The 18,049-nt window shown below is 38.9% G+C and overlaps 1 protein-coding gene across 1 annotated transcript; it reads right to left on the reverse strand.

The window, feature by feature from the left end:
- Positions 1-1,087: 1,087 nt before the first annotated feature.
- ralba (v-ral simian leukemia viral oncogene homolog Ba (ras related)) lies at positions 1,088-15,160 on the reverse strand. Its single transcript, XM_029458922.1, has 5 exons — positions 15,005-15,160; positions 5,357-5,559; positions 4,591-4,799; positions 2,936-3,113; positions 1,088-2,786 (listed from the first exon to the last, which is right to left on the reverse strand). The coding sequence occupies exons 2-5, from the start codon at positions 5,525-5,527 to the stop codon at positions 2,667-2,669; spliced, it is 678 nt and encodes a 225-aa protein (XP_029314782.1). The 5' UTR covers positions 5,528-5,559; positions 15,005-15,160; the 3' UTR covers positions 1,088-2,666.
- Between the last annotated feature and the right edge of the window lie 2,889 nt (positions 15,161-18,049).

The raw sequence follows: 18,049 nt of genomic DNA on the forward strand, positions 1-18,049 counted from the left end.
TCCAGAGAGGTGAGTGTCAGGCAGGTAAACGTGCTTATCAGAGCTGTGACATGTTTAGCTCCTGTGGTGAAAATGCTGCAGGCTTTAAAACCTGGTAGGTTTCGCCAGTGATATAAATTGAGGGGGGATTAGTTTGTTTATATGAGGCATGCAGTGAATGTGAAAAAAAAAAGTGCTCGCCATTAATGTTACAGGTTTAGACCCCCACAGCATTTCTCTTTGCACTCTGTTTTTAAAAAGGAGAGCACGAGAATTAAGAATTCACCTGGTGTCAGCCTGTCTGATCAATACTTGTAAACATACAATTCTCTTCAAAACACCAGAGAAGTAACAGTCTTATCTCTGATGCTGTTAAGATGCACACGAGCTGCTTTGCCAACACATAGGAAATTGACTAGAAGACATGAGAGATGTCTGGGTGTTGACACCAGCGTGCTTAATGCTAAAATAGTGCTGGGAAAATGTACTTTATATTCCCAGAAGATCATTCTTCAAAAATATATATTACAGCATATCAACCCCAAAAAAAGCAAAAATACTTTTAAAAGTTAAATGTTGTGGTTGGAGTCCCTGTGCATGAGCATATCATAAAGCACGTCACACAATCTGCTACTAAAAGTCAGTGGTACTTCCTTGCTTCAGTTTCAGCAACCCGGCCACCCCCAGGGCTTCAGCAATGAGAGCCCACAACTGGTTCCTCTTATGGGTGACGTTACACTCAGCCTGCCATGTAAGATAAGCCTGTGAGGTTAATAAAACCTGTGGTAGTATATCAGTGTCAAATTCAAGAAAAACTGGCCATTGGCAACTCTTTTCTAGATGGCAGAGGAACAATCAATGCAAAGTGAGTAACTGCTGTTTTTTTTTTTCTTTCTACTAAACTGGGGCACAGAATGCCCTAAAGGGAACAACAGATGACAACCATAACATTTCACTTTAGTGGTTAATGCCAAAGTAACTGTAGTGTCCATACAGTAAGTAGTGAGAGCAGTTTCACTACCTCCACCAGCCAGAGGAGGGCAATATGCAGCGCTGAGTGCTCAATGTGAACTTGTGACATGAATATTTTTTAAATAATGCCCAGTAATTACAAAAGAAAAAAAAAGTATTTATTCGGAAACACTCTTGCTGCAGAGAGATAAAAGCATACTCACAGCAGTAGGAAGTAAAAGAAAAAGGGGAGGACATGTTACAAAGAATGGATCAGGCAGTGGCAGAAACATCTTGTTCACTGTAGCACTTGATTAAACAACAGTTAAGAAGTTCTCTCACACAGACACAGAACACTCGTAGGATTTTCTGGTAAATGCGCATACACTCAGATAATTACCACACACACACACACACACACACACACACACACACTGTACAGCCACAAACAGTTTGATTTTTTTGTGATTTTGTTGGCACGAATTGTTTAAAAATCTCCAGTGTGACTCCATTCAGCATGAAATCCACTTCTTAGGTATTGGCACTGTAGTGCATGTTATTAAAAAGACCAAGGAAGAATTAAAACCATATTGATTATAATGCCATCGTGGACCAGAAGCATGATGGCCTCCTGGATTGTCAACACCTGTCTCACGGCACAAACTTCAACAGTCGTCTAAAACCGGAAGTAATATGCGCTCTAAGAAGGGAAGGGTTAGATTACATGAACAGACCAATACAAAAATACTAGCAGCCACATTACCACCTTCTTTTCACAGCCTGAATTTTTTAAACAAATGTTAAAATATCTTCATCAAGCTCTGTGAGCTCTGAGTAAGTGATACATTACCATAAAATGTGTTTTCTTTTCTTCTTTTTTTATGTGATTTACAGTCACCAAAGATTTGATCTCGCAGCAACTGCAAAGCATCTTCGGATGAATTTGCAGTTATCATGTAAGGCCTGATAACAGTGGAATAAAACAACCACGTCTTGAAACGGGTCCTCTGATTGCACAGATTCCTCTGCGGTCAGAAAATCACAAATGCTTAGATAAACTAAAAGAAAAGAAAACAGCCTCAAGGGATACAAAACGAAATGTTGAAGCTTCCAGTTTAAAACAGCCATTCCAAACATGCTCTGAAGTGGTAAAGATCAGAGTCTGGACAGATGAATGAATGAGGCCAACATCTTCAATAGACATTAAGTGTCATCATACATGAGCACAAATAAGACAGACAGCAGCATTAGAGTTTCTTGTAAATTGATGAACATAGATTCAAGGGGTCTATACTAACATAGACTAAGAATTTTGCAGGTTAAGATTAAGAGCAGGTAAAGAAATTAAGAGCACGGGTTACTACACAAAGACTTAACACTTCTGGTGTAAAACACACTTAAACCAAAGTCAAAGGCAGTGTAATCGCTGAGTTTAACAGTGGAGAATGTCTTGAGCAGCAGAGTTAGTGTCAGTGGCAGTTTGGTCATTGGCTTACTGTGAGCCCATCAAGCACTGCAGTCCGAGTCACAGTCACAACAGTGGTTACCTTCCAAAGAAACAGATTTCATTCATTAAAAACTAAAAAACAAATTGGCTGAGATTGTTCTAAACATTAAACTAAAACCAGTTATTAAAAAAAAGATCAAATTTCATTTGAATGACAATGGCAAGGACGCTCTGCTTTGATTCCCAACTTAACAGTTGTATTGTGGGGTCATTAAGGTCCATGAAGAGTTCAAAGTAAACAGCATCTTTCTTTGAAGCTCCTCTTCTTCTTGTTCTTTCCTTTTCCGTTTTTGTCTTTGTTTTCTGACATTTTCTTGCCTCGTACTTCACGCATCAGGTCAAAGAATACCTGGGGAGGAAAAAGAACAGAAATCAATTAGACACTTTCACTAAACAGTCGTAACAAGCACATCGGAAATAGTTGTGATAAAGTGAATACCCCACATTTGAAAATACATAGATTTATAGTAACGTAGTGGTACGTGTGCGAGGACACACCTTGTCGACGTTGGCTCTGGTTTTGGCTGATGTCTCGACGTATTGGACGCCCCACTCCTCGGCCTTCCCTCGGGCCTCGTCCACAGAGACCTGCCTACGCTCCTCCAGGTCGGACTTGTTCCCAACAACAAGGAGAGGGATCTTGTCCTCTTCCGCCTTCACCCGCAAGATCTGCTCCCTGCCGGCACAGCATAGATTGTGTATTTTTTTGTATTTTCACCAGTTCTCCTTGTGTAAATAAGTGAGTGTCTTTCAAAATGTTCTAAAAACAGTTAATCAAAAAGGTTTTAAAGATGTCCTGATAATGTGGAACCTTGTTAGTGAGATTCAGGCTATTTTGTAATTGGTCTTTGTTTAACTCGTTGTTTTCAGCCCTTTGTCAAAAATGCTCCTTTAAAAAAGAGCTTAAAGTATTTCCTACTGACAGCATTGAATGTGTCAAATAATGATTACAGACCGATATAATGACAGTCACTTTACTTATAGTTCAGCAACATTCAGGTGTACATGGTTCTACAGTGTTGACTACAATCTGCATCTGAAATTCAGTATTGTGTTCCTGCTAAGGGTGTAGAGAGGCTGCCATCAAAACCTTGCCGTCACATCAGATCCACGCTGACACTCTTCTCGCTCTACAAATAGTATGTAACGAGCTGTAGAAACCATCAAGGCAAATCCGTAGTGCAGTTATATTTTCTAAATGCAGAGCTCCTAAACAATATCCTACCTGGATTTGATAATTAATTTAAATTAGAATGTGGTACTGGCAGATACTCCTATGAAATGTCTTGGACTGGGAACATGCATGTTTAGTTTGGGGCCCCTGCCTAATACAAATAAATTCTACAACAATAATGTAGTCAAACAATCTGTAACATATCAATCCTATCAGCAAGGAACGACATGTACTGGCTGATACGTAAATATTGTCAGGGCTGTACGTTAACTTATTTTGCACATAGCACTGGTGCTACAGAGATCAAAAGTATAAAAGTAATAAGTAAGTCCACTGTAGTTTGGGAATATTAAAATTCAGTATTAGGGTGTGTGGGGCATATGGAAATATAGTTTTTAAAAAATCATATCTATGACATTTTAAAGTTTAAAGGAATATACTGTAGTACTGAAAACATTCTGACATTGTTTTACATACATGTATTTATTTATACTAATTATTTATGCACATAGCATGAATGTGAGAAGTATGGTTGCTGAGGCAGCACCTCTAAAACCAGGTAACCTACTATAAACATCAATTGATACAAAAGTTTAAACTATAGTTTTCCACTTTCTTCCTTGGATACCGGCTATATGTATAGCACACAAGTATTTCTGTTGGGAAAGAGGATTTGCTTAGCTTTTTAAATCCGTTTATTATCTTATATATTAGATTATGAGATTAGAAGCCGTCAGACAGACCCGTGGAGAGAGAACAATCCTCTCAGCTATACAGTACACAAGGTACGTGCTATAACTGCAGCGGTACACTGACACTGTACAATAAGATGTGTGATTTGGTTATTGCTTTAGCACGTTAAACATATGTCGCACTGTACAGCCATAAACGGTCGATACCCATTGCAGTCTAAGCCCCCCATACGTGCTCCATTTACATGCTTTCGGTCTCACACTCAGATGTAGGAATGATACAGTACCTGAACTCCACAGTGGCACTGAAGGACTCCTGCTCTGTGATGGAGAACACAAGCAGGAAGCCCTCCCCGCTGCGAAAATAGTTGTCCCTGATGGCAGCGTAGTCCTCCTGGCCGGCTGTGTCCAGAATGTCGATCTGGACCTCCTCCCCATCCAAAACCACCTTCTTCCTGTAGCTGTCTGCCTTGGTGGGCTCGTAGTCCTCCACAAACTGGGGAGGAAAAGATACATTTCTTTGGAGATGTTTGAAGCGTAAAACATGCTACAAGTTGTATTCACATGCATAAAGCATCAGTAAAGCATTAGCAGACAGCTACACTGGTAAAAATTAAAGCGTATCTCAGACATCTAATGGACATCAGGCCAGAGACACCATGACCGTCTCTGTATGAGTAAACAACATCTGTGGACTCGAGATAAAGTGTGCTTTATACAAGAATCCCTTATATCCTTTTAGTAGTTTTGTAGCCCCTCAGTGACGAAGGAGCTACTTTTGTTTCCTACACTCACTTTCATGTAACAGATAGAAGTCTAAAAGCAACTATTTGGAGTTGAACACAATTGTTTCACATTGAAACTTCCTATTGGGGAGTCACAAGCTTTTAGAGGAAGTGCTGACACGGTCAACATGTTCAGTAAAAAGGTGATATCTAAATTAGGATATTGGATAACAACCTAAAAAAAGGTGAACTGGTTAGACAAAGAGGTGCTTACTTCTCCATCTGCTCTCTAGCAGTATTACGCTGTTTATAGGGTGTGTTGACTCACCTCATCATACATGAACTGCAGAGTGAGGGCCGACTTCCCCACGCCTCCACTTCCCACCATTATAACCTTGTGCAGTGCCAGAGAGCTCTGGTTTTTACTTTTACTGGTCGCCATCACTGGTTTCTTCTTTGTGTCTCTTTCACACACACATGCGCACTCACACCCACGCATACACTTCCTCTGCACCTTCACTCTGACACAACCTGTGAATGACAAAAGTGGAAACATATCATTACCTACAGTAAATAACATTCATGCAGAGAGAACAAAAGTGTGTGGAAAGATGACAGTTGTTGCTTAACAGCTTTCACTACAACAGTGACTCGCTGTGCCAAGGCGCTAGGCTTTGCTCCAACAAATCTTGAATCCTAACCCCACCCTTCCCATTAAAGTGCCAAATTGCCTACTCATGAATCCTAGAACTTTATAAAGTTGGCCATCAAAAGGTCGTTGCAGCCAATCAGCAGTAATGAAGCTATCATTCTCCACTGTGAGGCGGCATTTAGGAATGCATTAAAATAGAGCATCATGTGCTAACCTCGTTAAAAAGCAGGGAGATGTCATTGGCTATCTATCTGCACTATATGGGTTCTGCCCTCAGGTCAAAGCTTAGAGTCAATTGCTTTCACCTGACTTCTATACCTTCTATCTCTGTCAGACACAACTTACAACAGAGTGAAAATTAATAAAATCATGTCTTAAAGGGACAGTTCACGCCACAAAAAATGCTTCCCTTACCTGTAGTGCAATTTATCAATCTAGATTGTTTTGGTGCGAGTTGCCGAGTACTAACGTTACAGCTCAGCAGATCATATTATCTTGAGTAACCGGGTCATGATTTCTGAAAAGACACATTGCCGTCAAGTTTTTTAAAAATGTATTATTTATCATAATATTATTATTTGGTGCCTTGAGCGCCACAAGCCGAGTGCCATTTAGTTCTATTATATTCGAGAGAAAGCAGACATCTTTCTGGTGAACCGTCCCTTTAACCTGTACGGCCTTTGGATGGAAAGGAACATGGGCACAGATTCATCAGAAGGATCGATCTGCCATTAGTAGCAATCTATTAGCAGGATACTTCACAAAGACACTTGTTGGAATTAGACCTGTGGTCTTATTGCAAAGAAATTAAAAATATTTATAGCTGTATCAGCAAAGATTACCATAAACAATCATTGGATATTGGCAAAAACTTCAATGCTGGGCATCCCAAGTTTGTCTGTAAAGATACACTGCATTAAAACGCCCATTAACACATGGGCTTTTTAACGATTGTTTAATCCTTCAAAGACAATGTCTGGCATTGTGCCTGGTCGATTGATGTGACAGAAAATGAGAGTAAAGTAAAATCCTGTACTTCCGTATTACAGGAAGCATCTTAAGCCACTGAGACTGTGTCTGGGAGATCAAACAAACAACTAATATCCTGTGTTCTTATGACACGGCAGAAATCTAAGCCCATCACTTCCTGTGGAATAGCCTACTGACACAATTCTACTACCTTCTGTCAGATTAATACGAATCAGCTTTCCTCAGTAAACCATTTGCCAAATCCTGAATTTAAAGTGTCATCACTCACTGTCGTTATCCAGGCTCCCCCCTTAGCAATCCTGCTGGATAGGTCAACAATAAGCAACCCAACTATTTACTCATCTGACTACCAACGTTATGATCAGTCAAATACACAGTTGAGCATCTGGCAATAATGTCGACATACGTCACATCATATAAATGCAAATTAATGCCATCTTGAGCCGAGAAGCAATAGAGCAAGAGCTGCAACAGACACTTTGATTTGGAATCCTGAAGGACTCGATACTGCTGCGGTCACATCGCGGGAATCAACCTCTTCTCTTTTGAAAAGTTTAACTTCTTTCCCCCTGTCATTTGATCTCTATCTGTAGAAATAAAAATGTCTTCCATCCTCTCTTGAAGCCACACTAATGGAAGCACTGAGCTGATTCACAACATTGTTACCAATCTGCTCCTCCCTAACAGTAAACATTTCACTTCAGCTCATGAAGCGAGAGGAGCCTGCACTGAGAGTTAACCAGACAAGACCGAGGAGAGAAAACACTCCTGCTGATGGCAGAAAAAAAACTCAGATGTAATACAGATATAATGTCACAACCACACAGAAACTCATGAAGCCAGCTAAAAGCCCTGGAAGATTTTTGGTAGTTGTTGTTTCACATAAGCATTACAAACTATGAACATACAAACTTCAACATAAATTTGCAATTGTGCATCTGAGCTTTTGCTGCCACATTTCCTTGCATTGTCCAAAAGCAGAGAGGAACACGTGGTTTGCATCAAATTAACCTACACTTCAGTATGCCAGCTGTGACGGTTGTGGATACTGAGGATGTCGTACCATGGCTCCCCCACCAGGAAGTATGATCTGTGCTCTTCCTGCTATTGTTATCAGTAACCAGGCCAGTGAAAGGGCTCATAGGAAGGATGTCCACACAAACAAATACACACCTCCTGAAAAAACCTATGCCAAACTCAGCACTTATACATAGGAGTCACTATCTAAATGATTCACTTGTAACCCACTTGCCAAAGCTATAAATAAAGCAATCACAGATAATAAACTCATGGTGGGAATAATAATAATAATAATAATAATAATAATAATAATAATAATAAATGATATATATTCCATATATATGCTAAGCACAAACATAGTGCCTAGTGCAAGATTTCCCAAAGGAAGTTCAGATCTTAGGGCAGGGATTCCACCATGTTTCCACCAGCTGCAATTCCTCACGTTGCATAGCGTTATAATGGAAGACATTGGCAACAGAGGAATTCATATTTAGGCCTGACTCAGATATGGAACTGCAGTCTGCTTGTCCTTTTTTAAAAAGGGGTGCAAGGTTATGGAGGAGAGGTACAGACTACTCTGGTTGCTAATCTCCTGAAATATAGATGACACCAGTGTGGCTACAAGAATTAATTAAGAGTCCCTTTGGAGAATAGGCCAGTGTTCCCTTACTGCTCATCTCAACACTTTGACATGGATGCTGCAAGGTTTTGCCAGAACGTAGACAGATACTACAAAATAACTGATGTTGATGCTACCAAGCAAATAGTCCATTTACCTAATATAGAACATGATCACTAATTACACATGCTCTTATATGCTTTGACCAAATAGGCTGACGACCATTACAAACAAATGTATCACTTAATTGTCGGATTCTCAAGACATTAAAATGGTGACTGGTATTTGAACTTACTCCTATGTTTATCTCCTCATGTTCAGAAAAGTGCAACCCTTTCTTCGGGTAGGATTTGTCATTGAACCCTCTTGCACACTTGCACATTTATGTTAACATAGTGATGCTTACATTCAATGTACTTCCACTGCAGATTCCACTCTGAGCGAAGTAGAATAAATGAGATTATGTGTGTAGAAATTCAAGATATCTGAGCCACAGTTGCAGAGACCCTGATGACTCTCTTTCTCTGCATTCCTGAGGTCACAGGGGTGAGGGGATTTCCTCTCCCCATCTAATGGAGAAAGCAGAGGCTTTCAACCCACCAACTTCCAAGGATCTGAGAACGAGATTAGCTCAGTGCAGCTGTTTCTCTCATCATCAGTGGGTCAACTGAAGCGACCAAAACAATCTAAGTGGGCTTAGGGTGGCTGTGGTTGAATTGAAACCCTGTGATGTTGCACTGATGCTATGTGAATATTAGTCACAGGATTTCACAAAAAAAATTGTGATATCTCTCCTATTTGCAAAACATGTTTTGCAACTCTATTTTTCCTCCTACACCACTAACTCTTGTTAGGCTATATCCAACCAGATACCCCCTTGACAGTTCTGCTGCCAGCAATTTACAACTCCCTCCCTAACACACCAGCTGCAAAGCTCTTGCTGTGTCTCATCCAATTTGTATCGCTTCTAGACTGAAAAGGTTCTCCATTTGTATTGCAGCAAATGTGAAGAGGGGACTCTGCCCTTTGCTTCTGGACAGCTACCTATCCAAGTAGTCATAATTACCACTCACTGTGGAGAAAACAATATAATCTAGATGAGTCATCTCAGTCATGAGGTTTGTGTAAGAATGGATCTTCTACAACACACAGCAACTGGGATTCATGATAGTAAGGTCTGTTTATCAGATGAACCAATAATTCACAATTTGACAGCACATCACAGTGCCGTCTTTGCAGAAATGTGTAAAATAGTCAAGATAAAGCAGTCACTGCCAGTGGAGATCAGGAAAGGATTTAGCCTAGTTAAAAAGACGTTATATACAGCAGTTAAGAAGAAATTCTTAAAACGCATCCCACGGTGCATACTAACAACCCTTGGTCAGGGGAGTGCACAGAGGAGCCTTTGACGAAACCGGGCAGCAAGCCGTGCAGCAGGGAACTAAAGCCTCTATGTGGTACAATCCTTCCTACTTTAGCAACATTGAGTGAGCTGCTTTTCAAATGCATCTCTATTCTAAATAGAAAATCCCCTTTCCTATTCATACAGAAATTCATCAAGGTGCATAAATAGTGCAGTCTTCACTGATCCCTTTCAGCTGTCTCGGGCAAAAACATCATCCATGTATCTATCTATCTATCTATCTATATCAATACACACACACAAACACCTACATAGTGACATTGTGATGCAAAACCTTTTTTGGGTCTAGCTCAAAACACACAATAGATATCCTCTAACCTCCCTGCAGCCGACCCTGCTGATCTTATCCAAACACTCACTCATGTCTTTCCCATTACAAAAGCATTCCACTGGATTTGTTCAGGGTAAATAGAAGAAAAGTTCAGATCTCTGCATCAAATCTATTTGTTCCTTCTGAGTAACTCAACTGTGCACTACTTATCTCTGACTTTCTATCTGTTTTGTTTTTTTCATGCGCCCGACAGAATTGGTTCAGTTACATACCACCTACTCCGTGTTAGGGGCCTGTGGTGCTATTATGGTTTACAATTTGGGGAGTTGTAAGCAATGACAGCACCACAGAAAAATCTACCTAAACACCCCCAGTACCCCTCTCCCTCACAGCTCAGATGTGGTCATGGGGCCTATGGTCCCTGTAAACCTCGCTCCGTGGGGCTTTTTGTGCCATTTCATTTCCTCACTGCCATGCTGGAACTACAGAGCATACTGTAACCAATAGAATAAACACATGTATAGGATTAATCAGACAGCGGGAAGAAAATCTTTTTCTTTTTCTTCGTCAACGTAAACATAAATGAGCAATACAATATAGGCTGAGACATCGCATTCACTGCATGTTTGTGAAATGATGGCCTTGTCTGGAAGAGTACAGAGCCCATTCAGAATGCAGGTGTGTGCCAAAGTGAGGATCAGCAGTGGCGCAGAGTGGCGGAAATAGAGGCCGAGTGACATGATGAGAAGGATCTCAAATCTCTCCACTCTGCACATATCCTCTACACACTCAAACTGTGCATCATACACTGCATGGCATAAAAGGAAAACTCAGTTAGTCAGGCTCTGGATATTAAAACGTGCTCAAGTCATGTAAGCATGCTATTGACATTGCCAAACAAGAACTGACAGACAGGCAGATTAACATTGAATAGGTTACTGCTCATTATTTTCTGAACCACCATACGTTTTAACACAGACACACATGACAACATACAAGTAGCCTCAATCTGGCTAAACCAAGCACAGTTCTTGTGCTCTCATGGTATGTTTGATAGGGCATATTAGTTATAGCCATGACACAAACAAAGCCTCTGCAACAACCTAACTAAGGTCAATAGGCCCCTGGGTGCCAGCAGTGGGTTAAGGGGAATGGATGCATCAAAACAGTTGGAATATCATTGTGCTCGGTAAACAAATATACAGCTTTTCATAATTGGTCCCTTACACATAGCAATCACATCTACTGTATGTATGCCAGTATGTTATATTGGCTGCCTTGGGAGGAGAACAGCTCTCTCTTTAAAGTAACCAATTCCCCTGCAAATGGAAAACAAACCACAACTGTTAGATTCACATATCCTGGAAAGGACTTGGGAATGTCCAGCAAAAGCTAATTTTTTTGGTCAATCTTTCAAAGACCCAAGACAATAGGATTTCATTCTTCCCATTTCCTGAGTCATATATTTACTAAAGTAAACAAGCGGGGAAACAAATAATTCTCTTATGTACCTGTGTAGCAGGATGTACTTTAGAGTAGGGCCGGGCAATAAGACGATAAAAATATAGTCAAAACGATATAAAAATATCTATTGTAAATAGTTCATGTAATTGCTATATAGTGATAGAAGACTTGTCATATCGCCTAGCCCTACTTCAGAGCATATATTTTGTCAGATAACTGTTGGGATTGTTGTCACGAACCCCAGTTCATGACAACTCCCTGCATATTCTGCAATGGCTACATGGGCAACATTTTTTTTTCTTCCAGGCATAGTTCATATAGTAATAACTGACATTGACACAAAAAATATGAACCTCCCTTCCTCCCTGCTGACAGAAAGCAGACAATTGATGGTTGTTAGGTATGCACTTATCTACAACACTATCTCCTGCACATAATCACTCACTTTCCAAGTCCAGGTCTTTCTGCCCTTTCACTCCACTTCCACTGCCAACATCATTAGCAGATGGTTTTCTGGCTGTGCTATTAAACACCAAGAACCGAAATCATTCAGGGAACTCATCACAAAAATGAAAAACAATGATCAGAAAAGCAGATGGAGCTCTTTGACACGAGACAACCAAGTTAGGTGCAAAAAGAGGGAAAGGAAGTCTTGCTGAAAATGCTTTTCAGATTCTGATAAGTTGCAGTAACAGGAAGGAAGCAGGGGAATTAGCAATAAGAAAAACATTCAAGTGAAAAAAAAGCATGTTTAGAGCTACATGGATAACCAATCAGACAGTCTTGACAGAGAAAGAGGAGGAATGCAGGGCCTGCTCAGCCTCATTCACAAGACCTTTTCTCCACCTCTGATGTCATTTCCTTGCAGTGGGTCTACAACTATGCAGAGATCCATCTTTGCCAGAATTACAATCACAGAGCTTTTTCTAGACAACAGTCATTACATGCTATGGTGGGAAATACACAACATCTTGGAAGATGTAGTCATACAAAACATCAGCCATCAATAGTTCTGAAACAAAACCATCGGCATCAGATTTATAAAAATTTAAAAAAGAGTGCAAAACAATTTTTGGATTTGTTTCCCTGAGCAAGCTCTGAGTGTGCTGGAATCAACATTTTGCTCATGAGATGACTGCATGTTATTCAAGATGTGTTAACTGTGATATAATATTCCGTGACAGTGACACTTGCTGACTGGCTGACTTGAATTTAACTCACAGGTTTAACCCTTCAACAAACTTAACCTGGAGTCGCTCAAGATTTGATTTCAGGTTTGGAATTTTGGGAGACCTCACACGCAACAGATAGGGACTTTTTGGCACTACAAAATAATGCAATTGGTCTAGGATGCAGTAGAAGCGCTCAGCTCTCATTGGCTATTGAGGGTGTAGTCTGAGATTCAATGTTTACCTCCAACTCCACCACAACACGACAGGCTGATTCAGTTTGATCCAAATCAGAAGTTCTCGAGAGGCCCCAAGAGGATCAGTGGTTTCAACATTGAAACTTTACGAACCTCTTAATACAAGACAATAAGAGAAATGATCCAGATAGAGTATAAGTCACCTTTACCATAATACTGCAGCTTCAATAGTCACTACACATTTGATATTCATTGACAAGAATTTCCACTTTATTGATTACTGGTGCAATAATTAGAATAAGTTATTGTTTGTTATTAAGAATGTCACTGAGTTGGGAAAGAGTGATTTTCCTCTAGAAACTTTATGTTTAACTTTAGCTCAACCCTTTATTTGGGATATTCGTCACATAAATATATATTTTTCTCTGAAGTAAGTGATTGCCCTGTACCTAGGCTTGGGTGATATGACAAGATTATTATCATTCAACAGATATTGGTTGGTCACGATAAGAGAACGATATTCAATTATGCAACGGCTGTTGTGAATTCTTTGCTATATTCATTCTCCTTCACTTTATCTCCTGCTTTCTCTATGCTTCATATCTATGTGTTTCTCTCTTCTTTTTTGGACAAGAATTTCGTGTAACATTTTATTTTTTAAAGCAATATTATCAATAGGGGAATTACAATATTGCCCAACCTTACCTATACTGCATAAGTCTTAGCTAATGTCTTTGTGGAATCTGTCAATAACAAACTGACTTTGGTTACAAATAGCATTGCCTACAGGTGTAACGTATTAGCCATCAGGCAAAAGCCAACAAAAATTGATTGAATGATAGATTATTTTTTCACTGCACATATTGAATAAATAACTGGAAAAGCTTGAGTAGAGCACATCCCTAATTCATCTCTGAAACACAACATACTGAATTTTTTCAGTTAAGTATACTATGGAGAATTTCTTTTATAAAACAGTCTATTTTAAGTATTTTGTAGGTTGTTTAAACTAGGCCTTAATCCCCCTTGAGACAAATTAATCTGGATGATGAATTATATGTGTTGCTTTCCCCTGATACATAAAAGTAGTAGTATTAATGAGATGGAATAAGTGTGTGTTGCTTTGCCAACAATATCCTCAATCCCATGAAACTGTCGCAAAAAATACCACATTTCTTAACTGCATTTGGAGGAGAAAATATCTCCCAAAACAGGACAAGTGATCAGCAAAGGTCCTCTTTAACTGCGTATCAACAGGCCCACTGGAAAATAACACAAGCAACTCTAACATTTCATTTTTTAGATTGGTCATAGAGAAATATTATGCGTCAATAACTGCCATTATACACTATACAATTAACTAATGCATGCCAAAATGATGTGGTGGAAAATACTGTCACGCTGACAGTTAGGATTATACCAACGTTAGCTTGGGTGTGTCATCTTCTCAGAGGGAACAAACTTTTCAGCACAAACCAGTTGGCGTAATTGTCGACGGGAATATGAATTACAAAAGCTCATTTTAACAACGAGCTAATCAAACATAATATCCGTTCATTAAACCTCCCAACAACACGTTACATATGTTAAACACGTAAGCTAATTTAACGCTAGCATAACTGTTGAGTTTACAATAGCCTTATAAGCTAACGCTAGTGTCTAACGGCAGCTGACCATCAACACAAACATGGACTTTAGTGATACAACTACCGTTTTTGCTACCGTAAATGAATACAAACACATTAAAACATATTTGCTCTTATCATGCATCAAAAAATGCAAATAAATTGACGGAGTGCCCTCAAATTAATGCAAATTCTGTCCACATCAATAAGGCTAAACAACAGTGTCTGGTATAGCTAGCTAACCTAAAGATAATTTATCAGCGATTAATAACATGACGTCTAATACTAGCGTCATGTTATACTCATTCATTATAGGCATACATGAAACGCAAAACAGGACACTAAAGGAGACATTGAAACTAGTTATTTAAACCCCAGACGACTTAGGAGTTTATTTAAAGGCATCTTGCGTTAAGCGGTCACCCCTCTGGGTCCACTGGTCACACGTCCTTCTTTAAAACAGGTGTGGTAGTTTGTTACTCTCTCACGGCCGTGTAAAGAAACACTCAGTTATTCCAGTCCAAAATGACATTTCTGAAGACTTACCAAAGCAGGATTTGTATTTCTGCCCTCGGTTGATGCTATCTTGATGACTGCATTAATAGAGCATTTCGGGGCATTGGTTCTCCAAAAGCAAACCGCTCCCGCAACAAAAGCCCCACCTTCCGGATGTAAAGGTCCAGATGGCAGGATGTAACGTCATCATCGGCGATCAACGTTTGTTTAGATTTTCACTGAAGTCATTTACATAATTCAAGGCTCGTCACCGTTGACCTGTTCAATGCAACAAATGACTCTTGCTAAAAGAAAATAATGATTAATAAAGAGTTTGTTTTAGCTCTCAACTACTCTTAACTTCAATTTTATTATCGTAAATAGCCTAATTTTGCTGACAATGATCGTGTAGTTATAGATATGAAAAAAACATTTTTTTAAATATGTGTGCCTGCAGTTCCAGGCAGCCATTGAGCAATGCAAGTTTGGAATAATTAATGCAGAGTAGAGTTTATTGTGATGGATTATAACAATGATGCAGGGCTACAACTAGATTATTTTTTATTATCGATTAATCTACTCAAATATTTTTCTTGAGTGATTAACTGTTTGGTCTTTAAATGTCAGCTAATTGTAAAAACTTGCCCAACAGTAATTAATTTCATTTATCATAGATATCTAAGACTTATTTACAATAAAGAAGATGGAGGCAATACATGTTTGCCATATCTGCTTAAATAATTACATTAAAAACAAATCATTGTCAACATTGTTAAATATTGTAGATTTTAATATAAGATTAATAGTATACATTATAATATATAATATTGCATACAAATAAATGGAAATCAATAAATGCCTAGAATGGTACAACATACAACCAAATGTCCAAAATCTAGTATCACAGTTGCAATTTTAAGTACAAGATATTAATAGTGACTAAATACAAAACCACTGGTATGGCCTTTTTAACAATACAAGTATATCTTAACATTAACACTGGTTACCTGAAAGACTCTTCTGGGTCCAATTGTTTGTTTTTTAAAAAGCTAATAAAAGTTTGTGCCATCTTCTGTACTACAAAATACAAAAATATATTGTATTTGTTTCCACCTTCAACAATTTTGCATTGCTGTAGAGAAGACAACGATGATAAATGGTTAGTTTTTCAGTTAATAAAACCAAGAAGTCCAAGATACGTTTATGATTGTTGGATTGATGAAGTCCTATTAAAATGTATATTTAAAATAAATGGAGCTTAGTAAAACTCATCTAGTCTACACTGAGTAACAGTATAGGCAGTGCATTTTTTTTTTATTGCAGTGTATTTATAGTGCCCCTATGGCCCTGAATGAGAATAAGTGAGTATAGAAAGTAAATGGATGGATGGTAATGGTACAACTGGGGGCTATTTATGTCATACTTATAGAGTTGAGCAAATGCTTGTCACTATGCTCTCCCAACACACAGTTCTTAGACATTGGCCTCAGACATAAAAAAATAGAGTAAAGGTGTGCACACTTTATTTTCCTTCCATGTTAATTACAGCAGGGGAATAGTGCACACACATACATTACTGTTCAGGTTTCTGAATTGATGAAGGGCCACTTCATGCTCTAGAGGTTGACAATATATTCTTGGACACAGACATTAAAATAACAGAATCCACACTCTTGATTAAACATTTTGACCTTGCATATTGTCTACTTGTTTTTCCATCATTGAGATATTGGAGACCAGGCTGAGTAATTAATAGTACTACAACCGCTTGATGCACTGGGTTGGCCTATATGGTTCTTTGTATGTTGTCTCTGAGGAGGTAATGACAGTGATTGATTTAATACACCTCTGAGTATAAATGTTGAGAATCCATTAGTGCCATGCAATACAAAAGCTGAGACCTGAAACTGTTATGGGCTCTATTCCCCTGCTGCTATTAAGGTGAGAGGAAAATAAATTGTGTGCAGACCTTTATATTTTTCTCCTGTTTTAGGTCATATTATGCCCACAGGCCATAACAGATGCATTCACAGAATCCCTGGAGAACCACCCATTCCAACAATATATGCACAATTCAACCACTGAATCCAATCATCTATTTACAACTATATGTTATTAAATAACTATTGGCTGAGAGAAATAGACAGAAAGGGTGTCTCACAGTATATGGTCTCCCTACGCTAAGCTGAAGCAGCAGACGATGCTGAAGACCTGCTGCCCCAGCCAGATAATGATGCAGGTGTACAGCTAAATAAAAGACATAAACCAGAGTGAAGCTATTGCAGAAATTGGTCTACCAATAGCGGGTTTTATTACTGGTGCATCTGAATATTTTCAGTAAATAAGTTTAATGTAATTACTGATTACTAATGTAATTTGACAGCTACCTGTCAAAGCTGTACATTCTATTACTGTTTACTGGCAACAAATTGTAGTGTCTCCATAAGCATCCCAGCAGTTTACGAGTGGCTAATGTATGGTCAGTAAATGTAAATGTTTTGTATTTCTTAATTGAAAGTTTGCATTGCATAAAAAATACTGTCCATCATCCGCTACCTACAGAAAACAGAATTAAGTTTTATTCATTTTATTTTTATTATTGGCCAAGGTGCTGTCGAAACAGGTGAGTTTTCAGTCTGCGACGGAAGGTGTGAAGACTTTCTGCTGACCTGATATACGTATTTTATAAATTCATGGTGCTTTTACTTCCACAAAGAAAAAGATTTGCAGGATAACATAATTGGTTCTCTTCGCTGCAAAAATGTTGATGCTTCAAGAGAGCGCACACAGAGAGCTGTGCACATTGCATGTGAAGTAAAAACAATTAAAACAGTGTTCAAACGGTTTAGCTGCTGTGTATATCCTCCTTTTTACCTATCAAATTGTACCTCCCACGAAGTGTAAAAAGCTGAATACTGATAGCAATTGGCACTCACTAAATTTCCACGTTGTGGGACTAATAAAGGATTTCTGATTTCTAACTTCAAGCAGAGAAAAAAAGGTCTGACTGCCTATGTGCCTGTGTATTCAATTCAAGGCTTTTTCTCTAGTCCTTTTCCTCATTGCCAGACACTATAAGGGTTGACCTTGACTAAC

The sequence above is a fragment of the Cottoperca gobio genome, chromosome 21 (assembly GCF_900634415.1).
Source record: "Cottoperca gobio chromosome 21, fCotGob3.1, whole genome shotgun sequence".
Taxonomy (NCBI): domain Eukaryota; kingdom Metazoa; phylum Chordata; class Actinopteri; order Perciformes; family Bovichtidae; genus Cottoperca; species Cottoperca gobio.

Bases quoted from the DNA above. Each gene is read 5' to 3' on its own strand.
- ralba (XM_029458922.1), bottom strand. From the start codon at position 5,527: ATGCGTGGGTGTGAGTGCGCATGTGTGTGTGAAAGAGACACAAAGAAG. The intron at 4,800-5,356 runs GTGAGTCAACAC...TTTCCTCCCCAG, and splicing joins TGCAGTTCATGTATGATGAG to TTTGTGGAGGACTACGAGCC. The intron at 3,114-4,590 runs GTACTGTATCAT...CTGTGCCGGCAG, and splicing joins AGTGCCACTGTGGAGTTCAG to GGAGCAGATCTTGCGGGTGA.